This window comes from Chelonoidis abingdonii, chromosome 17 (assembly GCF_003597395.2).
Source record: "Chelonoidis abingdonii isolate Lonesome George chromosome 17, CheloAbing_2.0, whole genome shotgun sequence".
In the NCBI taxonomy this organism is placed as follows: Eukaryota; Metazoa; Chordata; order Testudines; family Testudinidae; genus Chelonoidis; species Chelonoidis abingdonii.
This window is the reverse complement of record NC_133785.1, coordinates 3,780,856-3,805,994: the sequence shown is the minus strand read 5'-3', so window position 1 is coordinate 3,805,994 and position 25,139 is coordinate 3,780,856. Positions and strand designations below refer to the sequence as shown.

The following is a 25,139-nucleotide window of genomic DNA, read 5'->3' as shown; positions in this document are numbered from 1 at the left end:
TCAACATTGTAGACTATTTCACTTCTGATCATTTTATGAGAGGTGTCCAGTTACAGTACTGTCCTTATCCTTCATGGTTGATTGCAGTGGCAAATATTGAGGTTGGGACAGTGGAGCAGCTGAATGCGAGGCTGGAGAAAGTAGTTCAAGCCACTCGCTTTCCCTCCTATCCTCCAAAAAACACTGAAGCCACAAGGGGGAGAGAAAGAATAGAGTCATCACCACATGTGGTCTCTTGCTGCAAGACTCCTTGGTTTCTGTGGCACTGGTGCATCAGACTAAAAATTCTGCAGCAGACAACAAATTCAAAATGGGGGGATTTACTGAATTAAATATCAAAACAATGATACAATCAACATAGTTTAGAAAGAGCCTCATGCAAAAGTACCACATACACTGAAACTAAGACCTTATTACTTCTATATGGAAAAGAGGCATCGCTCTCTCAGTGCATGAACAGAATATATTACATTAGAATTTACAATCTATGATGTGAAGAGTTTCTAAAGCTATTATACCACTTTGGTGGCAAATAATACTGAGCCAGTTCTAGGTTTATGGAACCTTAATTGCAAAATCCTTGACCTGGAAATATTTTTTAAGAATTACAAAATTCCAGTGAGATTTTCTGTAATTCCAGCCTTGACTCACTCTTCCTAAAGTTTTTAGTCTAGAAATATATTGTTTGCTTACTGAGATTTTTGTTTGGTTTTGTTCCTTCTTAAATAAAACTGAACTTCTTAGGTGTCAACTTCTTTCTTACACTGCTCACAGTGCTGATTTTCTTGTAAAATAATTTTCAAAAAAGAAAGTCGTATTAGTTTTCAGACACAAAAAAATGAAGCAGGAGTGTTAGTAAAGCCAGAACAGCTGGGCTACACCTAACTTTGAGAGATTCAAAGATCATTAGCAGCAGCTTCTCTCTTCAAGCCAAGACACTCCTGTTCAGTCCAAGGGGAGCAGATAAGAATATTCCCCCATTACTACCTTGGAATTTATCAGATTTTTGAGCCCAGTGTGGTGACTTCTTGAGGAGGTGTTATTAAGGCTCCACCAAGTATGACTGCAAAACTTTGAAGTTCCTTAAGCCATAGCTATTGGTTTCGCAAAGCTATCAGGATCTACAAGTGTTGCCTAAGGAACTCACAAGGCCTGTAGGCACAGCCAGGCCCTTACAGTATTCACTGACCTCATCTTGTAAGAAATATGACGTGTCAATGATCAAAATGAAGCTTATAATGTGCCAATCTTGTAAATTCCATAGCAGTAGGCAAGTACCGTATAGTGGCAGAACTTCACACCTTATGACAGTGGTCCCCAACCTTTTTGTCTGGCGGGTGCCAGACGAAGGACTGTGGCGGCAGTGGACCACCCACCCAAATGCCGCCGAATTTCTGCGGCATTTTGGCGGCAACACCTCTCGATGACATCATGTCGGTGGCAAGTGGCATCATCGAAAGGCGTCGCCACCAAAATGCCACAGAAATTGAGAGGCGTCGCCGCAGAAATGCCGCAGAAATGCAGTGGCATTTCGGCAGATGCTCCACCGCCCGCCAGGACGCAGGCACATTTAGATGCGCCCGCGGGCACCACATTGGGGACCCCTGCCTTATAAGATACAGATGGTATCTGTGGACCACGTAAGACCTGATAAGTCCTGCTGACCTTCAGAGATTGGTAGCTGCAGCTTTTTAAATTCCTTTAACAGAAGCTATTGCATTTTCAGTCCTAGAACATTTTTGTCCAAAGGCTCTAAATTCATTGAAACAGACCATTTGTTTTTTGAAGCTTCATTCTGCAAGGTGAGCTATGATTTCTCATTCATAGCACAAAAGGACTAGACATTCACTTCAAGTGGCAATTTTTTGCCATCATCTTTTGAACTATACCACAATTTATTAATCATGTTCCTGTGGTTTGTTTTAAGCATCTGGCTTCCCAGAAGTGGCTCTTACCTGATCATCCTTTTTTGGGGATGGCTGCACTGCTGCTGGTGCAGATGAGATGGGCTTTTCCTCAATGTGCAGCTCAGAGATGCAGTATCCATTAGGAAGAGAATTTTTGCACCATCCAAAACAGAAGGGCATATGCACGAGGAAAAAGGCCAGGTTATGACAGTTTCCAGGTGGCCTCCCTTTGCCTGTGTCTGCTGTAGAACGTTTGTTATTTGCAAGTTTCTTCTGTAATATATATGTCTATGGTTGGATTGCCTAGAAAAATCCACTACTGTTTAGGAAGCACATACTCAGATGGATTTTCTGGTGGCTGAAGCAGTTTCACATCAGGTTTTATTTCCCTTGACTATAAAGCACTCAAAAGTAGACAGATGGTAGCTTTACTGCCTTGATTAGGGTTTTCAGCTTGCTCCACCTTGATGACTTAAGTCATTACAACAGCTTTGTCTAACCTGCAAACAATGTGCTGATTCTAGCAAAACTGTTGCTTAACCAGAGCTATTTAGGACTTTCCTGAACTCTAGAACATTTGTGTGGAGAAATGCCTCTGACAAAAGACTCTTTTCTTTGAACCAGATGAAGTCTTATTAAGCTCCCCAAACAAGGAGATTGGAGTCTCTCATTACATGAAGGCTTTCACAGATGATGTGGCATCCCCTTCAGGGTTTTCCAGTGGTCAGCTAAGCAACACACCTTGATCTGATTTGATACTATCACTTCCAGTTCAAGAAGTTAACTGTGTGGATCTTTCTTGAAGAGAAACCATGCAGTCTGCTCCTTAGGTGAGGCTGAACCAATGGCACTACTTTGATAGTTTAATGCCTATTAGGATGAATGGTCTCCTAACAGATTTCTAGGAGGATGTGACAATCACGGTCCACGTGGTTTAAAACCCAAAAATGAGCAGTTGAACTGATTGTATGCTGTATTATTGTACTATAAAAGCACATTGAATAAGCTCTTATGAAAGTTTGTAATGTTCTGAACTTGATCATTATGTGCTGTACACAGACTGTGGTTATGAGTTTATGTATATAGAAAATTGTGCTCATAACCCATACTACATCTTCAACTACACCTCACAACAGGTAGGGGCACCTCTCAAACCATGAAAACTAGTTCCAAATAACCACCCACTGTCCAGCTCAAGAAAAGACAATAATGGACCATTACAGTTAATGGGAAGACAGTGAGACACCTTGGCTATTGAGTGGGAATTTACCCACTCTAAATAACTGAGAGTCACCATAGAGAGAGATTGGGGGTGGGGGTGGAGGCAGGAAGAGAAGGAAAAAAACCTTTTTAAAAGCAGGCTTGGGCTTGTGGGCTTTTATTCAGAAATTGAGGGACAGATGTTAGGCAGGAGGCTGACTGAACACTGGATTCCCTCACACAACCAGCAGGAACGGGGGGAATCGAAAGGTAGTAAGTTACTTATTAGCAGAGAAATACCTAATAGGAAAGTATAAAACCTGAGGTTGCACCTTTATTTTTTTAAAATCTTCTGTGTAACTTGTGAAATATTAAGGGAAAGCAAATATATCAATTTCAAACTGGTTGTTCTCAGTAGCAGCTCTCTAAGCATGCAAGCTGTGTTGTGTGCGTATGGTTAAAATAAGTTGGCAGCTCAGAAGGCTAGTTTCACACCTTTAAACCTTTGGGCAGGGGTGATAAACCCTAGCCAAACAGTCTGAGTGGTCTTAAGAATTTGGGAGGATAGATCTGGGGAGGCTTGAGACGGGAAGGGCTAGTAGCATCTCCCTGTGGAAACCAGGCTACCTTGTGGGCAGGCTACTGTGTCAGGCAATTGAACCACAGTGACCCAGAATAAAAGCCCTCCAGATTACACCACTTATGGGTCTAGGTATACTCTTTTGGAGGTCACAAGGGCATTTACTTTCTTGATCAATCCCAAAGGCAAAACATCAGCTTTGAGCTGGTCCCAAGCCTAGCTGCCCAAGTTTAAGTACCCTAAAATTAGCTAGTAGTCTAGCTACCTGACCACAGCAATCACTACCAAACACAGGCAACAGCCAATACCACCATAATTTTCTTGAAGGTTTTTAGGGCTGTGGCCAAACTTGAAGGATAGAGCCTTATTCTACATGTTTTTTGGATTTTCATAAATCTATAAAGGGGGAAATAAGGGATGAAATACAATACAAGCATTTTTCAAAGGTCAGATAAGTCTCCTAAAGGTGTCAGCAGCTGCTATCAACTTGAAACATTCTATTTTGAGCTACTAAAGAGACAGTGCAGCCTTTTTTAAGTTCCATAGCAATGACACTCCTGCCCCATTTTGTTCAAAATGGGGAACAGTATAGAATAGACCAGAGAATCTGAGGTGGGGGATGGGAGAAACAGCCCACTATTCAAGAAATTCTGTACAGCTGAGGTGAAAGCTTCCTTTTCCCAACCCCCAGGGGAATTACTTTGTGGGAGACCAAATGGGAAATACCCTTGAGGACACGGAATCAGAGTGAGTGCTGCTAAGTAGGACCAAGCTTCTCTGCAGAGGGTATCCTCCCACTTGTATTTAGGCAAGGAGCAAGAAATGTGAAGAGAGCCTAAATCAGTTGCTTGAAGGAGCTTAGTGACCTGGCTGGGGGGGGAAGAAAGGGACCTGCTGTTGATATTTCAAAGAGCTATTCTAACCAAGAAGTTAGTCCTAGAGGTTTTAGATATCAGTTTATTGATGAGTCAGAGAAAGGTGTGTTGCTATCTTGTGGTAATAACCATCTAATACGGTCTTAGTCTCTGACGAGGGCTCCTGTGTGCTATGGTAATACAAAGATATGACCTTGCCTCATGCTATAACAGCTCCACTCCCAAAACCTTAAATGCCACTAAGACTAGTTTGTTCTGTCCCAGTGAGGAGCCAGATAGGATGCAAGACTGAGTTTCAAGTTTTGTTACTTTATATACAAAGGGTGAAAAACCAAAGCGAAATGCAGAAAGAGATCTAGGGGTCATAGTGGACCACAAGCTAAATATGAGTCAACAGTATGATACTGCTGCAAAAAAAGCAAACGTGATTCTGGGATGCATTAACAGGGTAGGGGTAGCGAAAAAGGGTAGGGGCCTGGGCAAAGACAGATGCATCATGGAGGTGAATACCTGGCTGCGAAGATGCTGTTGCCAGGAGGGTTTTGGCTTCCTCAACCACGGGATGGTATTCGAGGACGGACTGCTAGGCAGAGATGGCCTTTTGAGGAGGGGAAAGACCCTATTTGCACACAGACTGGCTAACCTAGTGAGGAGGGCTTTAAACGAGGTTCGACGGGGACAGGTGAGCAAAGCCAACAGGTACGTGAGGAACAGGAAGACCTGGGAGATGGGTCAGAAACAAGAGGGAGCCTAGGCTATAACGGCAGAGAGAAAGCAGGGCAAAATTGGGAGGCAAGATCAAATCAGTATCTTAGATGCCTATATACAAATGCGAGAAGTATGGGTAATAAGCAGGAAGAACTGGAAGTGCTAATAAATAAATACAACTATGACATTGTTGGCATCACTGAAACTTGGTGGGATAATACACATGATTGGAATGTTGGTGTGGATGGGTATAGTTTTCTCAGGAAGGATAGACAGGGGAAAAAGGGAGGAGGTGTTGCCTTATATATTAAAAATGTACACACTTGGACTGAGGTGGAGATGGACATAGGAGACGGAAGTGTTGAGAGTCTCTGGGTTAGGATAAAAGGGGTAAAAAACAAGGGTGATGTCGTGCTAGGAGTCTACTACAGGCCACCTAACCAGGTGGAAGAGGTGGATGAGGCTTTTTTTAAACAACTAACAAAATCATCCAAAGCCCAAGATTTGGTGGTGATGGGGGACTTCAACTATCCAGATATATGTTGGGAAAATAACACCGCGGGGCACAGACTATCCAATAAGTTCCTGGACTGCATTGCAGACAACTTTTTATTTCAGAAGGTTGAAAAAGCTACTAGGGGGGAAGCTGTTCTAGACTTGATTTTAACAAATAGGGAGGAACTCGTTGAGAATTTGAAAGTAGAAGGAAGCTTGGGTGAAAGTGATCATGAAATCATAGAGTTTGCAATTCTAAGGAAGGGTAGAAGGGAGTACAGCAAAATAGAGACAATGGATTTCAGGAAGGCGGATTTTGGTAAGCTCAGAGAGCTGATAGATAAGGTCCCATGGGAATCAAGACTGAGGGGAAAAACAACTGAGGAGAGTTGGCAGTTTTTCAAAGGGACACTATTAAGGGCCCAAAAGCAAGCTATTCCGATGGGTAGGAAAGACAGAAAATGTGGCAAAAGACCACCTTGGCTTAACCACGAGATCTTGCATGACCTACAAAATAAAAAGGAGTCATATAAAAATGGAAACTAGGTCAGATTACAAAGGATGAATATAGGCAAATAACACAGGAATGCAGGGGCAAGATTAGAAAGGCAAAGGCACAAAATGAGCTCAAACTAGCTATGGGAATAAAGGGAAACAAGAAGACTTTTTATCAATACATTAGAAGCAAGAGGAAGACCAAGGACAGGGTAGGCCCACTGCTCAGTGAGGAGGGAGAAACAGTAACAGGAAACTTGGAAATGGCAGAGATGCTTAATGACTTCTTTGTTTCGGTCTTCACTGAGAAGTCTGAAGGAATGTCTAACATAGTGAATGCTTATGGGAAGGGGGTAGGTTTAGAAGATAAAATAAAAAAAGAGCAAGTTAAAAATCACTTAGAAAAGTTAGATGCCTGCAAGTCACCAGGGCCTGATGAAATGCATCCTAGAATACTCAAGGAGTTAATAGAGGAGGTATCTGAGCCTCTAGCTATTATCTTTGGAAAGTCATGGGAGACGGGAGAGATTCCAGAAGACTGGAAAAGGGCAAATATAGTGCCCATCTATAAAAAGGGAAATAAAAACAACCCAGGAAACTACAGACCAGTTAGTTTAACTTCTGTGCCAGGGAAGATAATGGAGCAAGTAATTAAAGAAATCATCTGCAAACACTTGGAAGGTGGTAAGGTGATAGGGAATAGCCAGCATGGATTTGTAAAGAACAAATCGTGTCAAACCAATCTGATAGCTTTCTTTGATAGGATAACGAATCTTGTGGATAAGGGAGAAGCGGTGGATGTGGTATACCTAGACTTTAGTAAGGCATTTGATACGGTCTCGCATGATATCCTTATCGATAAACTAGGCAAATACAATTTAGATGGGGCTACTATAAGGTGGGTGCATAACTGGCTGGATAACCGTACTCAGAGAGTAGTTATTAATGGCTCCCAATCCTGCTGGAAAGGTATAACAAGTGGGGTTCCGCAGGGGTCTGTTTTGGGACCGGCTCTGTTCAATATCTTCATCAATGACTTAGATGTTGGCATAGAAAGTACGCTTATTAAGTTTGCGGACGATACCAAACTGGGAGGGATTGCAACTGCTTTGGAGGACAGGGTCAAAATTCAAAATGATCTGGACAAATTGGAGAAATGGTCTGAGGTAAACCGGATGAAGTTCAATAAAGACAAATGCAAAGTGCTCCACTTAGGAAGGAACAATCAGTTTCACACATACAGAATGGGAAGAGACTGTCTAGGAAGGAGTATGGCAGAAAGAGATCTAGGGGTCATAGTGGACCACAAGCTAAATATGAGTCAACAGTGTGATACTGTTGCAAAAAAAGCAAACGTGATTCTGGGATGCATTAACAGGTGTGTTGTAAACAAGACACGAGAAGTCATTCTTCCGCTCTACTCTGCGCTGGTTAGGCCTCAACTGGAGTATTGTGTCCAGTTCTGGGCACCGCATTTCAAGAAAGATGTGGAGAAATTGGAGAGGGTCCAGAGAAGAGCAACAAGAATGATTAAAGGTCTTGAGAACATGACCTATGAAGGAAGGCTGAAAGAATTGGGTTTATTTAGTTTGGAAAAGAGAAGACTGAGAGGGGACATGATAGCAGTTTTCAGGTATCTAAAAGGGTGTCATCAGGAGGAGGGAGAAAACTTGTTCACCATAGCCTCTAATGATAGAACAAGAAGCAATGGGCTTAAACTGCAGCAAGGGAGATTTAGGTTGGACATTAGGAAAAAGTTCCTAACTGTCAGGGTAGTTAAACACTGGAATAAATTGCCTAGGGAGGTTGTGGAATCTCCATCTCTGGAGATATTTAAGAGTAGGTTAGATAAATGTCTATCAGGGATGGTCTAGACAGTATTTGGTCCTGCCATGAGGGCAGGGGACTGGACTCGATGACCTCTCGACGTCCCTTCCAGTCCCAGAATCTATGAAACATTAAAAATTAAGATTCAGTCTGTTAAGACAGACTTGATAACTAGTGAAATAGCAATGCTGACCCATGAGATCTTGGCCAAGTGAGTAAAGAATTTTTAGATATAAACTATTGCTTTAGTCTATTTAGAAAAAGCAGGTTAAAAAATCATTTAGATTCAACACTCTCCCCTGTTCAATCAAGATGAGTGCTCGAAGGCACTGTATGAACAGTTTACATCATAGGGAGCAAGACTATGATCCGCATGTCTGGCTGCTGCTGCCGCCATGTAAACATCCAAGAACATAATGTCACCTTTAAGGTGCATAAAAAGCAGTTAACTGATCAGACAAGAGGAGCCATCTATGAATTAGAAGACATTCAGATTGCTATAAACTAATTGGGAATTTGGCTGCTGCTTCAACTGAAGCTGTTTGATTGCATCCCCAAAATGGAACATGCAGAAGTGAAAAATGAGTACACATGAGCAGAAAGGATTTTTTTGCAGACTTGATTTAGTGATGACCATATTAAAGCTACCATGGAAATCTGGGCAATAGCACAGGCTATTTACATTCCAGTCTTTAGTATTTAGTCTAATCAGCATCCCAAGAATTTTTGAAAATGCTACCCTTCCTGCAAAGGGGCTCTGGCAAACAATAAAGCAAAAATTTATCACTTTGCACCTTTTAGTTTTTTCTGAGATGGCACGTTTACTGTTTCAATTACATTTTGACATGAAAATAAGTATCACATTAAATACCATCCCCTGGCAGCTTCTGTGAGGGAGAAAGCTTCACAGCAGTCACCTGTAAATCACCAAGTAGACATAGTAAGGCTGGCTTTAAAGAAATAACTTTGTCAGGTTTGTAATTTAAGAATGGTTTTTGTTTTACATAACTCATGAAAATCATTACCTCAGCTGAGATAATGATTTTGATGAGTTTTTTGCCTAACCTTATCTAATGGAAAAAATGGATCACACTTGTAAAGTTTATCTTCACTTAAAATGGAAGCTATAATGTATTTATTTGCTGTGAAATTAGAATTAAGAAACTAGACATCAATAAACTTGTTACTTTGATTGCAATCATCAGATACCAGGCCTTGTCTACACTGAAAAGTTTTGATGACAAACACATTGAATGCTTACATACTGCAATGTAACTTTTTGGCAAAAATGCCATTTTGGTGACAAAATACAGCCACCCTAATGAGAGGTAAATCTTTTTCCTTGAATTTTTTTCAAAGCACCAGTATAGACACCATGCTTGGTTTTAAGTTGCTTTAATTGGCCTCCAGGTGTCCCACAATGCCCAGGGTGACAGCTCTGTGTCAGCAGTTTGAATGCCCCTCCCCTGCAGCCAGCTAAACAACCATTTTCCCCTCTCCCTTAGGATCACCAGGAATTTTTGAAATTCCATTTCCTGTTTGCTCACAGTGGAGAGGTCTCATGCATCTTCCCAGGTGACCATGGCAGGTTACCACAGCAAATGCTCACCTGGCTTGGACCACTGTGAAACTAGGGTGACTAGATGTCCCAATTTTTATAGGGACAGTCCTGATTTTTGGGTCCTTCTTAAATAGGCTCCTATTCCCCCCCAATTTTTCCACTCTTGCTGTCTGGTCACTCTACATGAAACTGCTGTAGCTGCTCAGATAAACAAGCGCTTGAGATGGAGCAAAAAACCATATTCCTGGAGGTACTGCACTGCTCCAGTGCAGAGAAGAGGGAATGCAATGAGTGCTGGGAAGCCAAAAGACAGGACAGAAAAGAAAAATCAGGAATTTAATCATATGCTCAATAGCATCCTTAAAATAATGGAGGAGCAGATGCTGAAGTCCTTAATAAGGCTGCAGAGTTATGCCTGCTCTCCCCTGCAGCACGTTCAGAACTCTTTTCCATGCCCTCCTAAACATGGCCCTAGTCCTGTCCACTTCTGTTCCCCTCTCACTCTCCTCCCCCACCAAACTACTCTCATAATGATAGCTGGACCTACACACCTCTGGAAGTCTGCCCTTCCCTGGTACCTCCTTTTCTGCCAACCATGTGTGTGCACCATTCCTTTTTGAATTGTAATTCATCTTTGTTTTCTGCAACTTGAGATAGCAGGCACTACCAATACATATGCAGGCAGTTTATTCATGTGCTTGCTGGAATGTAGTGCCCCAAAACGTCACCACTACTTCCTAGGAAAACATGTAATATAACATTGCAACACCAGAGATATATTATTGGTTCTCATTTTCAAATTGTCCATCCCCCCTGGGGCTCCTGCTAGCCCATCTGGCTGCTCAAAAGTCAGCTACCAAGTAGTCTACCTCGACACTCCACCCCAAGCAAGCCTTTCACCTTTAGCTTCACAGAGATTATGCAATGTACATGTGGCTATGACCATGGGAATTCTCCTCCTCAAGGTCTAGTCTGCCATAATGGCATTATCAGCATGGCTTTAATCTGCCAAATGCACACTCCACTGTCATCCAGCACCTACTCAGGTTGTTGAACTGCTCATTACTGCTGTCCAGGTTTACTATGTAAGGTTTCACGAGCCACAGCTGTAAGAGGTATGCTGGGTCTCCAGTGATCACTATGGGCATTTCAACATCTCCCACTGTAATCTTCAAGTCCCCATTTGTAGCCTTCTATGCAGGCCAGTGTTCCTGAAGATGTGCATCCTAGATCACCCCATGTCAATGTCAGTGAAACACCCAGGGGTGTTTCACAAGTGCCAGCAACATCATGGAGAAGTAACCTCTCTTATAGATTTACTCTGCCACAAGGTTGTCTGGTACCAAAACTGGCATGGGTGTGCTATCAATTAACTGCCCTGCATATCTGCATTAATGCAGCTGCAACTGTTTACTTCCCAACTCCAAATTGATTCATGAGTGACCAGCAGCAGTCTGGAGTCACCAGCTTCCACAGAGAATGCTACACACTTCACTACTACTAGAGCAGCTCTCATTCTGGTGTCCTTGGAGTACAGTGCTGGGACAAGCTCTGCACACAGTTCCAGGAAGGTGGCTTTCTGCATTCAGAAGTTCTGTAGCCACTGCTCATCATACTACACCTACCTGGTTACGTGATCCCACCCTTTAGCGCTTGTTACCCAAGCCCAAAAGCTACTGTCTACTCTATGCAGCTGTTATGTGAATGCCAAAAGCAATCTAAAGTTGCTCTTATCAATATTGCACAGCATGTCAGGCAACTGGAAGTCTTCAGTTAGGAACTTCACGATTAACTGAACTGTCATGAAGACATTGCAGATGGCAGTGAACAAGCATAGGAGAGCAATTCAGGATCCATCTTGTCTCCCAAAGATGCTGAAGTACAGATCGGAAAGGAGGAGGGAGAAGAGCAGTGAAAAATGCCATGAAAGAAAGGCTGGAAGCCCACAGAATGCTGGGACAGAAAGCAATGCATCCTAGGACACTGAGCCCAGTCCCATGATGCCCTGTGATTTGTTCTGCCTTCCCACAACCTCTAGTGACAGAAGAAGGTGTTAAGTTGGACTGTGGGATAAATACCCACAGTACATTGCTCACACTGTCTATGCTAGTCCCTCAACTGTGGCTGTGCTCTGTTGACACAAGTAGTGAGTGTGAACATGACACTGATTTGTATTATGTTTTGAGTGTCAACACCACTTTTGTTGATAAAACTTTAGTTTAGATAAATCATAACAGTTCTCCGACCTTTGTCAAATAGGTTTGGATTTGATAACAGTTTAAAACTGCATCTTAATGCACTACCATATATTCTGAGGGCACTTGTTTAGTAAGAATTAGTATTTTTCACCTATCCATCTAGTAAGGACATCAGGCTACTTGACAGGAGTTAGTATTGCAGCATGATTCATAAAGTTGGTCTCTTCATGGCCACTTTACTCTGCCCAAATCACAAGGACTGTAAAAGACACATGATTTGATGTTTTAATGGGTAGCCAGTGCAAAGGTTGAGAGCATAGTGCAGGTAGGAACCAAAGGTTTGCCAGAGGCACTGTATGCAGAGAAATTAAGGCCTGTAAATAAGTGCTTTATTTTGTGATTTTATGAAATTCTGAATGTTATGGGACTGAACTTTATACCAGATAACATTTCATACAAAAGAAAAGTCCAAACCGTAAGCTTTTCAACACCTCCACATTCCCCTCTTTAATATGGTGTCTTGCACTATGTACATGAACAACAAAAGCTAAACAAAATGAATTTTAGCCAAACTCCCCTTCCTCCTCCAGCTTTATTGATAGTTTAAAATTACATTTCTATATTCTAGGACTTCAATTGCTTTTACCATTTACTTTAAAAACTGATTACAAGCAAATGAAACTCAGTCGGTCTAAGTGATATAGTATACAAAAATAACATCTTGATTTCTGTGAAAATGCATTTCTTTGCAACTCCTGAATAGCTCCAAATTGTGTATGTTATCATCACTGATGTTCTGGGTTTTAGATTTTGTTTGAAATACTTATTCAAAAAGCTTCCCATTACCTTCTGTATTGCTGATATTAACATTCATTGACTGAATTGTTACTTTGTTTTAATTATTCCTGATTTCCCTCTCTCTCTCTCTCATGGCCACTAACAGGCACGTACATCTGTTTGTTTTGTTTACTCCCACTCAGCTATATGCTCTAGGTAGGGCCTGATAAAGACATTACTTGATGTTATTAACAGCTACTGAGGTCAGACAATCCAAGGCCATCATTGTAATAAAATTAAGGTTAGTTACTTGTGGAAGTTCGGACACTTCCAGGATTTAGTCTTCCTCTTGCAAAGGATCACTCCCATGGAACCTGGACAGCGTTTGCTGGTCTGACTCAACTCTTCCCACTCAATCCCTATTCACCAGTGGCACGGAAAGGGGGTTCTTTAACAAAGCATTATACATAACACCTCTACCAAACTAAACATAAACATTTTTGTAGTTAAATGCAGAAAGTCGATTTTTCCACCCCTTTCCTCCTTTTACACGGCAAGTAAAGCTCACTGGCCTGGGAGTAGCCTCTATCTGCCAACCTTTGGCCAGTGAAGAGGATTCAGAGAAAAATAATACAACCATCAATCAGAAAAAGGAGGGGCGATAAAGGAAATAATTAAGCTGTAGCTTCAATTGTGCATTCCCGTGCAAGGTGCCCTGACTCGCCACAGCGATAGCAGTTGACTTCACTTGTCTTGCTGCAGTTGATGGCTACATGCCCAGTTTCACCACACCTGAAGGAAAAGTTAGTATTTTATTATTGACAAATTAAAAGTGGATATTACCCTCTTTAATAGCCACAATAGGAACTACTCAACACTGCCATCACAGTACAACCTGATGTACCACTAATGAACTCTGTATTTGAGGCTTCTGCTGTATTACTGTTCTAACATATTTGGAAATATACCCTTAGCTATTAGGCAAGCTCAATTCTATACCAGAGAAATGTGTGCAATTTCTAATATCCTGACTGACATCACTGAATGTGCTGCACTACTATACATGCTAAACCCTGTTTAAGTCAAAAGCAACAGGAAGAAGTTTAGACTGATGTCTGATGCATTACAGGCAGGGAGTCAAAGTTAGTTTCTTTAAGAAGATCACAATAGGAATATACCCAAAACAGAACAAACTTGTATAAACTGCAAATTAGATTAAGGGTAAAATATACTTTAAATAGCTGTAGGATATTTTTATACCTTTAGTGCCTTACCTATAGCACTTAACTTTGGTGCAGTCTTTTTGAATGTGCCCAAATTCCCCACAAGAATAGCACTTCTGCTCATCTGCATGGTCACAGTCACGAGCCAAATGGCCAGGTTTGCCACAGTTGTAGCAGCACTGCTCTCGCTCTCTCTTCGGTTCCTTGCAGTCCTTAGCAATATGGCCACCTCTGCCGCAGTTATAGCAGGCTTCCACAATAAGAAAACAAGCCAAACAAGACTATAAAACCTTGATAAAGTTACAACCCAACATTCTTTAAAAAATTTTTTTTAATGATCTGACAAGCGTATTCAGTTCCCCCCCTTCCACTACATTCTAAGTAAATAAAATATAGAAAATTTAGTAATATTTACCATCCTCCTGAAGATCACAGTCCTTGGCAAGATGGCCAGACTCACCACAGCGGTAACAGATGTCTGGGAGAGATGAAGACATGAACTGGAAGCCTATTTTATATAGGGAACATGAAAAGCATTGTTATGAGGATTAAAATACACAAACAACTTGACAGTGTCAACATACGGCTTAGGACATTAGCAAAAAGAATCTACAATCCTTCCCACAGCAACCTCACTATTCTTCTCAAAAGATTTAGTAGCAGAGGGTTGCAGTAAGCCCTCATCAAGGCTTAGCAAATGTACTCTGGTGTACTGCAAGTACGAAAGATTACCAAATTAAAATTGGAACTACACTTGACAAAATAAGGTTACCAGAATAGATTTAATGTACTATCCTTGATCTGTGTTTGCTCAGTCGCTAAAGCAATACTTGTAAAGATGTCAGCCGTATCACATTTGCAAGTAGTGAGATTTTACTGTTTGTTCAGATACGTATAAATTAGAAACCTCTTGCGGAGGTAAATCCACCTCTGCCACGGCTTCGCATCCCACGGCCACGGCCAATTCCAGTAGGGCATTCCCGAGCCCAATGACCAGTACGTCCACACTTGAAGCACTCGTTGCTGCTCATCACTGCGGTTTACTTCCTATGTAAAAAAAATTTACAGCAGATATTTAACTTACAGGCTTTTAAAAAAAAAGTATGCCTACAACAATTAAATTTGAAGTTGACAATTTCACTGAATGTCTAAACTTTATGTATTTAAATCATTTAAATACATAATGCTTGCTGTCAAGTTTAAAAAAAAAAAAAAAAAAGAGTCAAATCACTGACCTAGTGGAAGTCACTGGCTAAGAACTGGGGAGGTGCTTAACCAGTTTTTGATCTAGCAGAAGCCTCTTCTGCAGCTGCAGAATGAAATTAAGGAAATATTCTGTTTACTTAGTTCACTGACTAGTTCAAAGTTAAGCCAATTGGGAGTTGTATAAGCAGAAATGCTCATTTTTCCTTCCTGCAATTATGTATTAAAAACTAGGTGTGTGGATGAGATCTACTCATCTAAAAAATATCTTGAAGCACATGGTGGCCAAAAACAGTTTTCACTAACTACAGACAATATTTTAAATGCAAAACATGTTTTGAGGACGAAAGACTGCATCAGAACCTTTATTAAAACAAGCAAATTAAAAACATTAAATGCACAAAGAAGCATTTTTATTAAATTTCCATCCAAACAGAGCTTGATACAAGTGTAAAAAAACCACACTTTGCTATTTTCTACCATTGTAAAAGATGTAAAAATAATCTGAAGTGTGTATAAGTATACACTAAATATGGTGCTTGTTTGCTAATACGTAATGTTTAATTACAAATCAATGTTTTCATAGCTACCAATGAGAATCAACTTTGTAGAACGAAACAAAAGTACAAATGTGAGCCAATTAAAACCAAACCACCCAGGTTTATGTAAAGTGGCTATTAGAGAATCTTCCAGAATGCAATAGGTGTTTAAAGGGAGACTATCAATTAAGTTCACAGAAATGTAGATCTTAAGATTTTGGAAGTTTTCTGGGTTTTGTATTTTTTAGTTTAGTAAATAGTTTCACTTTCAAATCTTATGCACTACACAGTGCTGCCATGATGTGATGGTTTCCAGGAATGTTTTTGATTCTGAGCTAATTAAAGATAATGTGTTTACAGTCTTAAATTTGTAGAAGCTTGCTTAGGCCAAAGTAAGTTTTGAACCCTGTTTGAGTGTCCTTAACAGTGGCACATTAATATCTAGGGCTGATAAGCCATGTTTCATAACTTTACTGCAAAAGTTATTCATGTGTAAACCAACAGCATATTTTCAGCTACACATCTACCCCGATGTATCCAAATTCATGTTGTGTTATAAACATGGTAAAGCGGCGGGGGGAAGGAGAATAGGGTGCAAGGCTGCGCACTCCAGAGGATCAAAGCAAGTTAGATATAATGTGGTTTCACCTATAATGCAGTAAGATTTTTTGGCTTCCCGAGGACAGCGTTATCAGGGTAGAGGTGTATGTTGATGCTTTACACTGGGAACACTGTCACTGAAAATAGCACCTGGAGTATACTGAACTGCAGACAGCAATTTATAGCAGTTAATGCCACACAAAGGCTCAAACTGTAATAAATTAACAATACAGAGCATAAATAACTCCAGCTTTTATGAAGTCTGCTTGATTAGCATGACAGAAACCCTACAGAAACTCAGCTAACCACCTGTTTATGTCAACATTAGCTATGCAGTTGCAAATGTTTAACTCCTAAATTATGTATTGTTTCTGAACATTCATTACTAGACTATTCAGGTATTAAATTCTTCAAATACTCAGCCATAATGTAAGACTGCTCTTAACAGGAAATCAAGTACAAAAAATTGAAAAAAACTTGGTTAAGATTAATCTTGCTGTAGAACTAGCTAGTTTAGAAAATTTAAAACTAAAAATTGTCATTTCTACTTATATTTAGACCACCTTTGCATTAGCTTAATTTTTGCATAACTGAAGTTATACACTGCTGATCTGACCAAAGACAGAGACATGGATACAAAGGAAACTTTGCTATTAACAAAAAAGTCATTGATGTACTATTTAGCACAGGGGTCCCCAACGTGGTGCCCATGGGTGCCATGGCGCCCACCAGGGCATCTAAGTGCACCCACGTACTGGCCAGCAGATGAGCATCCACCGAAATGTTGCTGCTTGTCAGTGTCATTTCGGCAGATGCTCGTCCACCGCCACAGTCCTCCTTGGCTCGTCTTCTGGCACCCGCCAGACAAAAAGGTTGGGGACCACTGACTTAGTACGATTGTAGCAGACAGCTGGATTTGTATTCCTGTTAACACTGTTACCGAGGTTTCTTTCTTGATGTTTTGTTGAGCTGCATCACGCTACATGGGAATATTAATCTAAACTAGTATAGTACTGTATGCAAGACAGACTGACTAAGAATTATTTAACCTGCTGACCAGAAGTATTTTGCACTGAAACACTAAGAGCCCCCATAGTTTTAATCACCATGCAGACATATAATCAAGTCCCTAATGCAAAAGGGCTTACAACAAAAAGTTAACATGAAAAACTTGGTGCAACAAAACAAGCAGAAAGGGGAAGGAAAGGATCAAGAAGGGTATTAGACTCACAGTATTGTAAGTTTCTCTAACAATTAAAAAGGAAAGCTGACAAAATCCTTATGGGCCACTTGTGCCAAGTATTAGAATGGCATTAATACCAATCAACTACTTGATATGAATTTTTAATCCATCTGCTTTTGTGTGGCAGTTGGATTTAAAAAAAGCCACTTTGCTATTGTGCAGTTGTTCCTATAGTTTTGAGTACCTCTTTTTCCCCCCCTGTATCTGTCTGCTAAGGGGGCACAAATGCCAAAGTCTGAGCACTGCTGATTTAGAGCATGCTGTTCTGTATGTTCAAAGGTACCTCTGATTGCAGCATCTGTTAACCTACCTTGACAATCACTTTAAACTACTGTATTTCTCTGCACCAAGATTCTAATGTCCACATGTAAGTTTGAGTCAGTTTCAGGGCCTCCATTGTGATGCTTACACACTTAAAACAATCTATAACCTGTAACCAGAGACTTGATGACAAGCATATAAGACAATGTCATAAGAAAAATAATTTTTCCACCTTTTAGGAGAAACTGCATTAGAATTCAGAGAACTGCACTACTAGAAACAAAAGCAGCAAAGAATCCTGTGGCACCTTATAGACTAACAGACGTTTTGGAGCATGAGCTTTTGTTGAATACCCACTTCGTCAGATGCCCCCTGCCACAGGATTCTTTGCTGCTTTTACAGATCCACACTAACACGGCTACCCCTCTGATACTAGAAACAAAGAGGACCGAGTTCTAAAAATATATGCAAACAAGCCATCTAGGGTCAGTAGTCCAAATATGGCGTCTTGCTATCCCTCAAAAAGGTATGTACCATATCTGAACAAATGTAATTCAGTGGAGTTAATGATTTTATTCCTTTTAAGCTACAATACATAACCATGTTTCCTGTCATAGCTGTTTGAAGGTTGGACAGCACTAGCACTTGTTCATCTGTAGCAATCAATTCTTCGTAAAGAGGTATCAGACTTTCAGACTCATGTAAATTGGTCAATTTACTTTTATTACTTTTATCTGGACCCACCCAAAAAGTCTGTTAAAGATCATCTGCAATGAAAAAGTGTTTTTTTCTACGATGCATCATGGCCTGAAAATTGTTTTTTTAAAAATCTACCTTAAGGTTCAGGTCTGCTCTGGAATATTAAGGGACTCAATTACCAGAGAAGTCAGAGCTTCAAGAAACTTCAAGCTGAGCCAGAGGTGAGAGAAAAAGGATTTTCAGCTACTCTTTAAACCTTTGACATTTACCCCAATAGAACTGACATCAGGATGTTATAATAGACATCCTTTTCTCCTTCAGAGATGGCAGTTTGTTACACGCCTGACTTGACCTTCTCAACACAAGCCCCTTTGCCAAAGCACAGAAGGAAAAAAAATAAGGAAAAACTGAAAAGGTATTTAGGTCTTCATGCTTCACGGTGCAGAAGACCAAAAAAATTCTAATACACTGACTTAAAGCAATACCTTCTGCAAGTTAACTTGCAGTTAGTTGTATCTTTACTGTAAACCTTACTTTCATTATACCCAATTAAAAAAATTACTACTTTCAGGATGCACTAGAATTTTGGAAGAATTTATAACATCTTTTTCAGAGGAGCTGGATTTTTACCCCATGAGTATATGAACAAGTACAACTGGTGTGTCGGGGAGTAAGTGAGGAGATGAAGCCAGGACAGCCAAGGACTTGAAGAACCTATGAAACTCGAAGGTTTCACAGCACAAATAAGATGTCAGGAGCCATATATCCAATGGAACTCAAAACTCAAAAGACAATGTCAGCTAGGGAAATATGGATATGCAGTATTTGAGTTTCTGCAGCACTAGAGAGTGGGAGGAAGGCGAGGACCCTGCAGAACACTTTAAGTCCATAGGCAGAGTGAGAGGACTATTTTAATGCATCAGTCAAGGCTGTTTTTTTAAAATGTAAATCACACTGACACTTGGACAACAGATCTATCAACTGTAAAGATCTGAATATCTTCATTTCCCTATCTTTGAATGTAGGTATATTTAAGCTTTCACATCACAATACAGTACTGCAGTACCTTACATCTTATAGCTTTGTATATCAGACAAACTCTAGAACTTTGTTAATATCAAAGGTTAGACAGTTTATAAAAAGAGAACTAACCAGGGGCAACAAGGAGTTGGTCAAATTAGCAATAAGTTTACTGTCAGTTGTCAGCTATTGGTTTGTCATAGTTCTAGACTCTTCCATGAGCAGACTTTCCAACCTTAAAGTTTTAAATTGCAGAATAAGAGTAAGTTGTCTTCCTTGTAGCACTATGGCCAAGAAGTTTTTCCTTTAGAATATCTGAAAGTCAAATTGTTACATTACAAAAAGAAGCTACTGATAAACCACTAGAAAGCAAGTATAAGTAACAAGACTTAAAAGGAGTAATTTATGGGTTTGAAGAGCTATAAAGCTCAGTTTTTTTAAATGCATTTGTCATAAATAGATAGCTAAGGGTTAATGTTTCTTTTACCTGTAAAAGGTTAACAAAGAGAACCAATCAGGAAACTGGATTTTTAAAAGTCAGGGAGGGAATTTTTGGGGTCTGAGTCTTTTGTCTGTCTCTCAGCTATGAGAAGGTTCTTTCTATCTTCTATTTTCAAATTGTAAGTACAGGTAGAAAAACAATACAGGCTTTTATGTTGTTTTGGTTGTATTTACATGTGTGTAGCTTGCTGGAATGTTTCAAATTGGATATCTTTTTGAACCAGACTGTTTATTCATATTTTTCTTATAAGCAATAGCCCTGTATTGTCACTTGATGCAGAGCAGATATGACAGTCTTGATGTCTTTTTCTTTCTTTTTAGACTGCTTGAAGTTTTCTCTCTGGCTAGACTAAGAACAAAAGGGAGGAATTCTTTGTGTGATCTACTAGAGGTGAAACTCAGCACCAGGGAATTGGTGGAGTGGGGGGAGAGATTGACTTTCGTTTCGCTTGCTATTTGGGTTTTCTTTGTGGAATAGAGGAGACATACTCTGTCATTGTGATTAAGAGATGCATCAGTAACTCCAGGTTAGCCAGAGAGGAAAAGTCGGTGGGAGAAGAGGGGCGAAGGAAGTGGTATTCCCTTTGCGATAACCAGGCTTCTGGGTACTTGGGTCCCTCCAGGTGAAGGTTGGGAGACCATAAAACCACGGACACACCCCGAGGGGCCAAACCCCTGGAATTTGAGGTGGCAGCGAGATCAAGCTAAGCTGGTAATTAAGCTAAAGGGTATGCGAGCCCCATGATTTTGGACGCTAAGGCCAATTGGGAAAGATGCTTATGATAACTAGACAGGCGTTTTACAGTCAGGCGGCTTAAATCGCTAGAACTGTTAAGCCAGCTATCTCATGCTGTTAGTAAGTCAAGTTTCTTAAACCACTGTTTTGGTCATAAAACTGAATGCACCTGCTCTCACCTTTCACACTGAGATCATCCTCTAACAAGCTTTGACTATTCTTTGTAATGGATAAATGAATACTTCTGTCATAAGCAGAGTTAGATCAAAAAAAGGAATGCAGATAGCTCATAATGGAAAGCTTAAGCACGGAGGGGAAGGGGAGAAGACGAGTAGACAGAATGTATGTCAAGCTATTGTAAGTTTTTATGTCTGAGTCAAATGGAGCTAGAAGGTATTTTCTAGATACAACTGAAAAAGCAACTAATGTTTTAGTACCTTCAGTTCATTATGAGTTATAAATCTAATCCTCAATTGTGGAATCTGACCTGCACCACTGCCTTCACTGGATATTTACAACAGCAGATACATAAAAACCCACACATAACATACATGATCTTTGCTCTTGGGGTGTGTAAGTTAAGACAAGAAACCTTGCTGAATTACTTGTGAGCAGCGCAGCAGTTTCAAGGAGTTAAGACACAGGTCTGTCTAGGGGAGGGAAAAAAATCCAGACTCCATGCACAGGGGGAGATGGGGGGGAGGGGGAAGAAGTCTTACTCCATGCTCCCCTCCCCAGCTTCAATTCATAGGGACTTTCATCCCCCCACCCTGTTTGCTTTATTATAACAAGTACTCAAATGTTTCCTAGATGATACATTACACCTAAAATGCTGACTAATGTCAATCAGCCTTAATACAAGGACAAGCTAGCTATATTCAAGAGCCAACACAATGCCCCACCCTTCTTTCCCTCCTATGTGTATTGGAATACAAGCATTAGTGACCCCTGGGGCTAACTTCACTAAGTAGATTTCATTCTGTACTAAAAACAGTTAACAAGGAGTCTGGTAGCACCTTAAAGACTAAGGGATTTATTTGTGCATACATTCTCTACTAGTGTCAAGATCTCTGTTATGACCTGAACACAGAACTGTTGGAGGTCCACAGAGAGATGTTAGCACCACCATGGAAACCAGAAGTGTCCATAGAGATCTTTGTTGGCAAGTACAAACCTCCTTTTGTCAACAATGGAGGCAATTATCTTCAGCATATTTAGTAAATATTTCCCTCAATTTATTAGTATTACCAGCATCTTATACTAGAAGAACTTCAGCTTCTAACCAGGCACTCACTGCAGCAGCCAGGAGACAGCAACACCCAGCTACAGTGAAAGATGTACCAGTATTCTGGTCTACAAGTCCAAGTCTATTCTTCCCAAACATAAGCAGTACACACAGTATAGATTTAAAATGCAGTGGAATTCCAAGGCAAAATTACTGTTCCCAAAGCCATCTTCTGTATCAGAAGTGACTCACCAAACAGTAATCTACTCAAGCAGGGTCCAGACAAGTCAACAGTAACAAAAGCAGCAAAACTTGAGAATCAGTAACAGTACTTCACACTATATTGTTATATCAACCTTCATGGCCTAGCATCTATATGCCACAATCTAATCAAGGGACAACCGTTGTCAGATACCAGCCAACCTGCTCTGCTGTTACCTTTCCTCCCATGAGCTTCCAGAAAGGAGAGTAGGGACACTATCATCACTTGCAAAATATGCCAGCATTAACATGGTTCTAGCAGGGTAGTCAATATCCAGATTCACTCTACAGTCTGTACCACGAGATGCTTTTGAACAGACCCTGACATTTTCTTCTCTAGAAATTTGGACACCACAGACAAGACTACTCCTGTTCTAGAACATGGACTATACACCACTTATCTGAGGAAAGTGTGCCTTCTACAAAGAACTATTTACTTCCACCATAAAAGTTAAAGTAGTTCTTTAAATACCAGTCAAGCTGATACAATGACTGTCACTGGAACCCTAATGGGTCCCCAATTAATCTGTATATCATGCGACCTGTAAGTATGATACTGGAGGAGGATCTTTGAGCCAGTGAGTTATTGGCTATTGCTACCATAGCCTTAACAATGGGGTTCTCAAATTGTGGTCCACAAATCACCCGTAATTTATTAAAGCCTTCTCATAGCCTACTACATGAAACATGGGAAAGCAGGAGATTGAGACAAAAGGAGTCTATGAGAGGGTACTCTGAGAAAAACAGACTGCAAGTCACTTGGTTGGATGAAACCTCATCCACATGGGAAATCTAGGCTTCCTATCCAAGAGGATCTAAAGTGAATTCAAACAGGAGGTGAGGACTGCCTCTGTAAGAAGGTATAAATTTCACTCTAGCCCCCACCTCCTCACCAAAAAACAAACTCCTCAAAACACAAACCACAGTTCAAGAGTCTAGGTTGAAAGGGTTACTACTTACATTAACACCCCCTAATAAATAATCTGGGAGTCTTGTTTATATAATGAACTAAAACAATAACTAGAATATCCCAAGCAAAGATATTAAACTGAGATTACTTAAAAGCTAAGTTTAACAGGCATTCAAATAAAGTGATTGTAAAATCAGAAGTGCTCCCATGATCGCGAAGTTATTCTGTCTGTGAGCCCTGCAACTTAATAGAGCGGGACACCTCCTAGATCTCCAGTCAGATGTAAACAGATCGAACACCCCAACCCTCCCGAACAGAGCACATGGAGAGGCCGCATGGTGCAATCACACCACGGCCCGCTGTCCTGGCCATTATCGCCTTCCCGACCCGCACGATTTCGCAAGAAATGGGAGCGCGGCAGAACAGACGGCAGCTTGAACAACACAGCACGAGTTCAGCCCCAAACTGACTTCCCACCCGGATCACGCAGTCCAGACCCGCTACTGCCCCCAAGGGCAACAGGCCCGACGCACCCGGCCGACCCTCCACCCTAAGCCCAGCCGGACGAGCGTGTTCATGCCGCCCGCCCCGCAGGAAAGGCTGCGGCCCAGCCACCAGCCTCCTCCATCCCCACGCACCGGGATGAGGCGCCCCAGGCAGCCCCCCGCAGAGCTGTTCACCCGCGCCTCGGACCGGGGAAGGGGAAGGAAGCCGCTCCATCCCCAGCCCTCTCCGCCGCCGGAGCTTCCTCTCATCGCCGCCCACAGCGTGACTCAGCCCGGCCAGCGCGCCCAGCCCACCCGAAGGGCCCCCTCACCCGCTTCCAGTCAAACTGCCGCCACTTCCCCCTCCAGGGGGACAGGCAAGCGCGGCCGAGGCTCGGGTGGTTTCCCGCGCGCTAGGCCAGAATGCGCCACCCCACCACCCCCAGCTTCCCCGCGCGGGCCGAGGCCAGGCCGCGCCCCCACCTGCTCCGCGAGCCGCCTTGACGGTTACCTGCAGGCTCCCGACCCTCCTGCGATAGGTAGCGCGTCCGGGCGACAACGGGCCCGGTTCTCTTGCGATCTCCCCCGCTTGATACTAGAGCCCCGCTGCCTGCGCCACACGCGGTTTGCACACGGCCCCACACACGCACTTACTCACTCTCCCCCCGCCCTTCCCTATTACTCTGCGCACGGCTCATTATCCTGGCCGCACAACCAATGGGCACCCGCCGTTGCCTCCGTGCAGCCAATCAGCGCTGGAACTTGGAGGACCAATCGGCGCCGTCGAAAAGGGGGCGGTGCCCGCCTACCGGGTCAGGTTTGTCTCGACTCTTTCTTGCCTTACTGGCCTGTGATGGAGAAGGTGCGGTTGGTGGAGGGTGGGGATGGCGATGGGGATGTCGCCACCGCTGCTCTAAGCTCACGGGGAGATTGACGACTCCGAGGGTGATGCAGTGCGCGAGGTTCCCTTGGGTTCCTGCAGCGCCTCCCTGCCCCTCCTCTGTTGTGACTCACGAGCGAGGAAGCTGCGGCTCCCCTCCCCATTCCTGGAGGCAGCCCCGACGCAGTGCTCGGTTTCCGCCCGGCCCGTTGGTCTCAAGTCACGCGGAGTGAGGTGCAGGCTCGGCCGCCCTTGTGAGGTGATGCGGCAGAACAGGGGAGTCAGCGCCCGCCTCCCGCCAAATCCTGAATTGGGCTTGAGACTCGCACGATGCGCGAGGAAAGCCAGTCACTTGGCGGCCCCTTTGATGGTTAGTTCCCGCCCGACAAGTGCGGCAGCCGCTATTCGAAACGTGGCTCAGGCCAGCAGGACCCCGTTCCCTACCGCCTAGTCCCTGGGCTACGGGGAGCTGCCATTCCACCTTTTACCCCCGTTCCCTCCCTTTCCCCCCACCGCTCTTACAGGCTCCGCTCGCCGCCTTGCTCCACTGTTTGTCTCATGTACAGTCTCTTACGCTTCATGTTTTCCTTCTGCCACCCCTCGGTCCCCCTCCGTTCTCTACACCTCTCTCGGTTCCCTTCTGCTACCCCCATTCTCATCCCCTTCAATGGGCACTTTCCTCAGATACCCCTCCACCTCTCATTCCCCTGCCCCTCAGTCTCTCCACTGA

The 25,139-nt window shown here is 42.3% G+C and overlaps 1 protein-coding gene across 4 annotated transcripts; it reads right to left on the bottom strand.

Moving 5' to 3' along the window:
- Positions 1-12,419: 12,419 nt before the first annotated feature.
- On the bottom strand, positions 12,420-24,207 carry CNBP (CCHC-type zinc finger nucleic acid binding protein). Of its 4 annotated transcripts, none has more exons than XM_032805480.2 (5): positions 24,041-24,207; positions 14,754-14,893; positions 14,262-14,354; positions 13,898-14,096; positions 12,420-13,415 (listed from the first exon to the last, which is right to left on the bottom strand). In XM_032805480.2, the coding sequence occupies exons 2-5, from the start codon at positions 14,875-14,877 to the stop codon at positions 13,298-13,300; spliced, it is 534 nt and encodes a 177-aa protein (XP_032661371.1). In that variant the 5' UTR covers positions 14,878-14,893; positions 24,041-24,207; the 3' UTR covers positions 12,420-13,297. The 4 variants fall into 4 exon arrangements, with proteins under 4 accessions (XP_032661371.1, XP_032661392.1, XP_074929490.1 ...); XM_032805501.2 differs by having other exon boundaries at positions 14,775-14,893; positions 24,041-24,200; XM_075073389.1 differs by having other exon boundaries at positions 13,898-14,100; positions 14,263-14,354; positions 24,041-24,172.
- Positions 24,208-25,139: the final 932 nt, after the last annotated feature.